Below are 9,303 nucleotides of genomic sequence, written 5' to 3'. Positions count from 1 at the left end.
TCTAAGCATGTCCGTCCGACTGTTGAAATCACGCTAACTTCCGAACGAAACAAGCTATCGACTTGAAACTTGGCACAAGTAGTTGTTATTGATGTAGGACGGATGGTATTGCAAATGGGCCATATCGGTCCACTTTTACGTATAGCCCCCATATAAACGGACCCCCAAATTTGGCTTGGGGGAACTCTAAAAGAAGCAAATTTTATCCGATCCAGCTGAAATTTGGTACATGGTGTCAGCATATGATCTCTAACAACCAAATGGTCCATATCGGTTCATAATTATATATAGCCTCCATATAAACGGATCCCCAGATTTAACTTCCAAAGTTTCCTCGAGGAGAAAAATTCATCCGATCCGGTTGAAATTTGGTATGTGGTGTTAGTATATGGTCTCTAACAACCATGCAAAAATTGGAGGACCTCTGGAACCTCTTTGAGAAGCAAAATTCATCCCATTCGGTTGAAATTTTGTACATTGCGCTAGTATATGGCCGCTAAGAGGCATGCAAAAATTGGTCCATATCGGTCTATAGTTATATATAGCTGATCGCCAGTCACACAAAAATTGGTCCATATTGCCAAAAACAATCTACCAAAATTTTATTTCTACACGGATGAAAAAGACTGTTTTTCATATGTTTGGCTATAAACATTATATGTTTGAAACACAAATTTTTAAACACAATATTTTTGAGTGCAAGCATATAATGTTCATAAACTAGCATAACATGTTTGGGACATATATGTTAATATGTTAGAACATTATGTTTGGGACATAAAATGTTTGTAAATATAATATGCTTGGATGCAAACATATATTAATTTAGAAATAGCCTATAAACATATATGTGTTTAGTAGCTTGGAGCGCTATTTAACACGGAGCGATATTGAATTAAGTTGGTGGTTGTTGCTTGTTATTACAAAATTAACGTTTTATTTTCCCTTGGGCAATTGATCAGCTACTTCTTTGATCCTTACAAACTGTGTGGTCCGCTGTTCGAATCCCCGTCCGGCAAAAGGTAAAATTAAAATAAAAAAAATCATAAAATTGAATAATTTCTTCTACAATGTTTGTATTACAGAAAAAGGTGCTAAGAACTAAAAAATCTCGTGGAAGTGAGAAAGATGTGAGGGAATATACAATTGGGCAGAAACAAAATTTTGAGCATTCAGGTCGAAAACCTATGTTGTTAGCACCTATATTACCTGTTTATTTTCATAATTCATTATGATTGTAAATATATAAATAAATAAATAAATACAATTTTGAGCACAATATTGTCTGGGAGAATTTTTTTAAGCATATAATATTTTTGGGTGCAAAATGCTTCCAAACATATTATATGTTCACAAAATAACATATTGTTTTTTGGAAGACAACATTATTGAATTTGGATGCAAAAATACAAAATGTTTGGAACTTAGACTAACCAAACATATATTGTTTAGACCAATATGCTTTCAAACATATTATATATTGGAAGAGATCAAACATATAAATGTTTGGGCAATACCCAAAAATATGTTTGGGAGTATATGTTACAGAAGCGATTTTTTATGAGGGTGTACTTGTCTTTATCTGGAATTATGCTTCCTGTAAAAAAGTTTCCAATTATATCATTTTGATATCATCACATTTCGTTTCTGCTGCATATACTATCTTCGGGGAGTTTATAATAAAAAAAATGAAATCTTTAAAAAAAATTCTGAAACATGCACCTTTATGTTTTATAAATTGTTTGTTTCTATTTTGACGATTTGAAACAAATTAATAAACATTTTTTGTGATGTTATGAAAAGAATGACGACGTACTTAGTCATTATTCTTTGGAACTGAGGTACTTTGAAATATATGAGAGACCGCATTATATTTACGTATGACGACAGTTTAGATAATTTTTATTATATGATATTTATTTTTATTTTAAACTCAGTCAATATTTTGCTTTACAAATGGGTAGTACTGTATCCGAGAATCAAGATAAAGGTGCAAACATTCTGAGGTGGTGGCTAACGCTTATAATATTTTTGCTTTTATGTGCTACATTGGGATTTACACTATGGACTCTGTATTACCCACCGATAGAACGAAAGGAAACAATAACTTCGTTACAAACTGAAAAATCGTTGGATATTCAAAAATATATGAATGAGGCGGCCTCTCCTTGTGAGAGCTTTTATACATTTGCTTGTGGCAACTGGAGTACGCATCATCCGGCCAATAGCCAAGAGAAACAAACTCGGGCATTTGATGTGGTGACCAAAGAGTTTGATCGTAAACTTTACGAGCTTTTGCATTCACAAATGAATGGAAATGATAGCGAATCGGAGAAGAAGGTTAAAGATTTCTATATATCCTGCATTAATACATCGCCATCAGGGGATTCATTTTATATGAAAGATAAATTTAAGGAAATTGCTAAAGAGATTGATGATATGCTCTGGAATGAAGGTGAAGGTTATGATTGGATAGAATTGGTAGCTCAGATCTCTTATAGATATGGCATAAACCTTATTATGGGCTATTCCATTAAACCTGATGCAAAGAATCATACGATACACAATTTACTGTTGACAAATCCTCGCCTTACTCCACATTTTCGGGAATTTCAAAATGATTGCCAAATGATGATGATTGAATTCTTGGATATATCACCAAATGTGGCCAAGGATTTAGCAGAGAATATAGGAGATTTTGAAGCTGATTTATGGAATGCTAGTCGTTACAACTTAAAAAATCCTCAAAGAATAAATTTGCAAAATGAGCATGAAGAATTTTTGGGTATACTCAATATAGGAAAATTCTTGAAGATAGCTTTTGATGATGTCAGCACACCCATTACAACGCTATGGATCGAAAATCCTGGTTATATGGAGAATCTTGTTCAGTTGATTGATTCAACACCCAAAGAAATTGTAATGAATTATATAAAAATCCGATTACTCCATCAGTTTTGGACAGAAGTTTGGCGACATGGCCAACCAGGACATTGGAAATCATGTTTAAAGGCAACTAAACATTATTTTCCTGAAATTCTCAGTTCCATGTTCTATGGTCATTATCGGTTGGAAGGGAAAAAGACAAGTGTGGAAAATCTATGGAAATACTTGAAATCTACTCTCCGGGGAATGTTATCTTCAAATCATCATCTGACTTGGTTTGATGGGATTTCACGAAAATATGCTTTGGAAAAATTGGATTTTATGAAATTATATGTGGCTTCCTATGAAGATAACTCCTTTAATAAAGATTATGAGATTTTAAAAATTAATCGCTGGGATTTTATTGAAAATCTGAAATCAATAAAATCTTTTAAGGCAATGAAGAAAAGAGCTTCCCTTTATAAACATTCCGACGATTCTGATATAGCCCTCTTCTTAGAATCGCCAGTCTATATGATATCCTCAAATACAATTGTCCTCCCTGTATCTGTATTAGCCTCCGATTTTCTATGGTCCCCTTCAAAAGCGAATGCCATCAATTTTGGTCGTTTGGGATTTTGTTTAGCCCATGAAATGTTACATGGTTTTAGTGGATCCGGTTGGAATTACAATAAGTTTGGAAATTATTTTAAATGGTCCCATCCCATTACCGACTACGAGTATGCCGAACGTCGTAAATGTTTTCGCCAACAATATAACAAATACATGTATGGTGGATTCCGTTTACCCCGTCGCAATCAACAGGATGAAAATTTAGCTGATAATGCTGGAATTGTTTTGGCCTATGAAGCTTATCGAAAATGGCATAATGATAACAAAGATTCTACGGATGATCAATTGTTGTTGGTTCCATTAAATTATACTCAGTCTCAATTATTTTTCATTGGCTATTCGCAACTATGGTGTGCTGATACTTTGGATATGGAACGTCAACGAATTGCAACAATGCACATTCATGCTCCTAGCGAAATGCGTGCATTTGTCCCTTTAACAAATTTTGAAGAATTTTCCAAAGAGTTCCAGTGTCCTATGGGTAGTTTCATGAATCCCATAAATAAATGTAAATTTTTTAATTGAATCAAAATGATTTTAGTTTAAGTTAAGTTTTCTTACAAAACAAAAATATTTAGCAAATAGACAAATATTGAAAAAAAAAAACTAATTATTTTATTTAAAATAAATATATACTGCCGAAGGCTGCCACCTAGCAGCCGATGTATCAGGCTCACTTAGACTATTCAGTACATTGCGATACCACATTGGTGATCTTCTCTCTTATCACTGAGTGCTGCCCGATTCCATGTTAAGCTCAATGACAAGGGACCTCTTTTTTATAGCCGAGTCCGAACGGATTTCCACATTGCAGTGAAACCACTTAGAGAAGCTTTGAAACCCTCAGAAATGTCACCAGCACCGAAAACCACCGAAAACGGAAAAACTTTTTCGTGTTCGGTTGAAGCAGGAATCGAACCCACGACTTTGTGTATGCAAGGCGGGCATGCTAAGCATTGCACCACGGTGGCTCCCATACGGCGAAAATTCGGCCGAATCTTGTGTACCCTTCACCATGGATTTCGTATATAGTTGTACGAAAGCTCTTAATCCATAATTGAATAAGAAGGGTTTTAGACGATGCAATAATTGCATGCAATAATTGCACGCAATTCTTGTTTGTTGGCAAACGGGGTAGAGAAGCAAAGGGGGTAGAAAAAATTTCATGTTTTCCGTTCCTCTTGCAATTTTTTGACATTTCTGAAACTTGAAATTTCAAGCGATTGCATGAAAAATTTCAACGTATAAATGCTGAAGTTTTTAAGAAGCAACTTTAAAAGAGAATACAAAAAATTGCACGCAACCAATTGCATCGTCTAAAACCCCTCTAACCTGGGCTGTGGTAACGGTTATCCATGCCATTGTCTTCTAAATTGTAAGTCAATCCACATGTAGTCCATGTTAGATAAAACAAGTATATATGGATTTAAGTTAGGCCAGGCCGAAAACTTTTCGTCGCGTTACATGAAAATATATATAATTTCAGGTTGATTTGATGACAGAAACTCTGCTAAGCAAACATATACGAGGGCGGTTCGGAAACTTCTTAGCCTATCAATGAAAGAGAATAGTTAGTTTTTCAAAAATATTTTTATTTTTCAATATAATCTCCTGAAACTTCAATACATTTAGTCCAACGCTTTTCTAGCAATTATATCCCTTGATTAAAATAGTTTTCCTCAAGGTCTTCAAAATAGTGGTTTACAACTGTAATTCCATCTTCATTTGAGGTAAAACGCTTGCCAGCAAGGAATTTGGGAACAAGTAAAAGTCACTGGGAGCTAAATCAGGAGAATAAGGAGGGTGGTCCAGCAACTCGTACTTTAATTCGTTGATTTTAGCCATTGTTAAAACACTCTTGTGCGCTGGTGCGTTGTCTTGATGAACAATTATTTTCATCAAATCGGGAGATCGGGCTATATGCACGGTTCCCACTCCGGCCAAAAATAATCTACCAAAATTTTAAGAAAATTTTACCATAAATCTACCAAATTTAAAACATTTTATTTTGAAGTTTGTGGTTAGTATGAAAAAAATGTGTTTTTTCAAAAGAAAACAAAATTTAACTTTTATAGAAAATTTTGTCAAAATTTTGTTTCTATTTGTTGTTTTGATCTCAGCGGAATTACCACATTCCTCATCAGCATCCTATACTTGCAGGAAAACTATCAACCAATTACCAAATAAATTCAGGCAGTTCCCTAAACCCATGGTGAACCACACTTAAACCATCCGAAAAAAGCTGCAAGTAGAGGATGCTGACGAGGAATGTTGTAATTCCAAAAGTGCGTCCATCCAACCATCTTGCAGTCTGTAGGGCTTTGCCCAAATAAATTTGACAAACATTATTTTCCTCTATTGGTTAAGCTACTCTTGTAGTTTAGTCAACACAATGGTTTTAAAGCTGAGACAAAACAACAAATATGATTGAAGTACAAACCCACAATGAAAAACAAAAATTTTATTTCTATAGAAAATTTTGTAACAATTAGGTTAGGTTAGGTTATGTGGCAGCCCGATGTATCAGGCTCACTTAGACTATTCAGTCCATTGTGATACCACATTGGTGAACTTCTCTCTTATCACTGAGTGCTGCCCGATTCCATGTTAAGCTCAATGATATTTGTAACAATTATATTTCTGTAGAAAATTTTGTAAAAATTTTATTTCTGTAGAAAATTTTGTCAAAATTTTATTTCTATAGACAATTTTGTCAAAATTTTATTTCTATAGAAAATTTTGTAAAAATTATATTTCTGTAGAAAATTTTGTAAAAATTTTATTTCTGTAGAAAATTTTGTCAAAATTTTATTTCTATAGAAAATTTTGTCAAAATTTTGTTTCTATAGAAAATTTTGTCAAAATTTTATTTCTGTAGAAAATTTTGTCAAAATTTTATTTCTATAGAAAATTTTGTCAACATTTTATTTCTATAGAAAATTTTGTCAAAATATATATATAGAACATTTTGTCAAAATTTTATCTCTATAGAAAATTTTGTCAAAATTTTATTTATATACATTTTGTTTCTATGGAAAATTTAGCAAAATTTTGTTTCTATAGAAAATTTTCTTCAAATTTTATTTCTATAGAAAATGTTCTCCAAATTTTATTTCTATAGAAAATTTTCTCCAAATTTTATTTCTATAAAAAAATTTAACAAAATTTTATTTCTATAGAAAATTTTGTCAAACATTTATTTCTATAGAAAATGTTGTCAAAATTTTATTTCTATAGAAAATGTTGCCAAAATTTGTTTTCCATAGTAAATTTTGTCAAAATTTTTTTTCTATAAAAAATGTTGTCAAAATTTTATTTCTATAGAAAATTTTGTCAAAATTTTATTTTTATAGAAATTTTTGTCAAAATTTTATTTCTATAGAAAATTTTGTCAACATTTTATTTCTATAGAAAATTTTGTCAAAATTTTGTTTCTATAGAAAATTTTGTCAAAAGTTTATTTCTATAGAAAATTTTGTCAAAATTTTATTTCTATAGAAAATTTTGTCAAAATTTTATTTCTATAGAAAATTTTGTCAAAATTTTATTTCTATAGAAAATTTTGTCAACATTTTATTTCTATAGAATTTTTTTTGTCAAAATTTTGTTTCTATAGAAAATTTTGTCAAAATTTTATTTCTATAGAAAATTTTGTCAAAATTTTATTTCTGTAGACAATTGTGTCAAAATTTTATTTCTATAGACAATTTTGTCAAAATTTTATTTCTATCGACAATTTTGTCAAAACTTTATTTCTATAGAAAATTTTGTCAAAATTTTATTTCTATAGAAAATTTTGTCAAAAATTTATTTCTATAGAAAATTTTGTCAAAATTTTATTTCTATAGAAAATTTTATTTCTACACAAAATTTTGTTTCTATAGAAAATTTGGCAAAATTTTGTTTCTATAGAAAATTTTGTCAAAATTTTATTTCTATAGAAAATTTTGTCAAAAATTTATTTCTATAAAAAATTTTGTCAAAATTTTATTTCTATAGAAAATTTTGTCAAAATTTTAGTTCTGTAGAAAATTTGTCAAAATCTTAGTTCTGTATAAAATTTGTCAAAATTTTATTTCTAAGAACATTTTGTCAAAATTTTATTTCTATAGATAACTTTGTCAAAATTTTATTTCTATAGAAAATTTTGTCAAAATTTTATTTCTATAGAAAATTTTGTCAAAATTTTATTTCTAGAGAAAATTTTGTCAAAATTTTATTTCTATAGAAAATGTTGTTAAAAATTTATTTCTATAGAAAATTTTGTTAAAATTTTATTTCTATAGAAAATTTTGTTAAAATTTTATTTCTATAGAAAATTTTCTCAAAATTTTAGTTCTACAGAAAATTTTGTCAAAATTTTATTTCTATAGAAAATTTTGTCAAAATTTTATTTCTATAGACAATTTTGTCAAAAATTTATTTCTATAGAAAATTTTGTCAAAATTTTATTTCTATAGAAAATTTTGTCAAAATTTTATTTCTATAGAAAATTTTGTCAAAATTTTATTTCTATAGAAAATTTTGTCAAAATTTTATTTCTATAGAAAATATTCTCAAATTTTATTTTTATAGAAATTATTGTCAAAATTTTATTGCTATAGAAAATTTTGTCAAAATTTTATTTTTATAGAAAATTTTGTCAAAAGTTTATTTCTGTAGAAAATTTTGTCAAAAGTTTATTTCTTAAAAAAATTTGTCTAAATTTTATTTCTATAGATTTTTTTTTCTAATTTTATGTCTATTAAAAATTTTATAAAAATTTTATTTCTATTTCTATTTCAAAAATTTATTTCTATTTTATTTCTATTATTATGTTAGGGTAGGTTAGGTGGCAGCCCGATGTATCAGGCTCACTTAGACTATTCAGTCCATTGTGATACCACATTGGTGAACTTCTCTCTTATCACTGAGTGCTGCCCGATTCCATGTTAAGCTCAGTGATAAGTGACCTCCTTTTTATAGCCGAGTCCGAACGGCGTTCCACATTGCAGTGAAACCACTTAGAGAAGCGGGCATGCTAACCATTGCACCACGGTGGCTCCCATTTCTATAGAAAATTTTGTCAACATTTTAATTCTATAAAAAATTGTATATCAAAAACCATATTCGACGTATTTATTTGTAGACCCAAAATACCTCTAGATTTTGAATTTTAGCAAATCCGATGAGAATTGTGTTGTCTAGAAGATCAAGAAGTCAAATCAGTAGATGGTGGCCATATGGTGGCTATATCATAATGTGGACCGAATCACACCATATTCGGCACACTTATTTATACACCTAAAATACCTCTAGATTTTGAAATTCAGGCAAAACGGATAAAAATTGGGTTGACTAGACGCTCAAGATCTTCGAACAAAATTCGAGATTATGCAAAATGTCAGCACGATAGATTCATTATTGAAAACTGTAGCAGTCAGACAGACGGACATGGTTATATCGTCTTAAATTATGCGATCAAGAATATATATACTTTATGTAGTCGGAAATCTATATTTCGATGTGTTGCAAACGCAATGACAAACTTCTCAGCAAAAAAAGCGTCGCCAAAAAAGTAATGAAAATGTTTTTTTTTTTTTGGATCCGGAAGTGGTGCAAAATTGACGCAGAAGCGATGAATTTAACATGGGCTTGTCATAGGACGGAAGTCCTCTATTTCAACAGCAGTTGCACTAAATTTGCAACACTTCTTTAGGTGTGATCCAATGTTTTGGATGTAAATGAAAAAATTCTGTGATATTTTGTCAAATAAATAATTTTTATAATTTTTTTGTAATTTTTAATGAATTCTAACGCTTGTCT

The 9,303-nt window shown here is 30.2% G+C and overlaps 1 protein-coding gene across 1 annotated transcript; it reads left to right on the top strand.

The window, feature by feature from the left end:
* The first annotated feature begins 1,953 nt into the window (after positions 1-1,953).
* Positions 1,954-4,135, top strand: LOC142222169 (neprilysin-21-like). Its single transcript, XM_075292171.1, has one exon. The coding sequence runs from the start codon at positions 1,957-1,959 to the stop codon at positions 4,021-4,023; it is 2,067 nt and encodes a 688-aa protein (XP_075148286.1). The 5' UTR covers positions 1,954-1,956; the 3' UTR covers positions 4,024-4,135.
* Positions 4,136-9,303: the final 5,168 nt, after the last annotated feature.

The sequence above is a fragment of the Haematobia irritans genome, chromosome 1 (assembly GCF_050003625.1).
Source record: "Haematobia irritans isolate KBUSLIRL chromosome 1, ASM5000362v1, whole genome shotgun sequence".
Taxonomy (NCBI): Eukaryota; Metazoa; Arthropoda; class Insecta; order Diptera; family Muscidae; genus Haematobia; species Haematobia irritans.
This window is presented reverse-complemented; position numbering and strand designations above follow the sequence as displayed.

Excerpts from the sequence above, each read along its gene's own strand:
- LOC142222169 (XM_075292171.1), top strand. The coding sequence starts at position 1,957 with ATGGGTAGTACTGTATCCGAGAATCAAGATAAAGGTGCAAACATTCTG.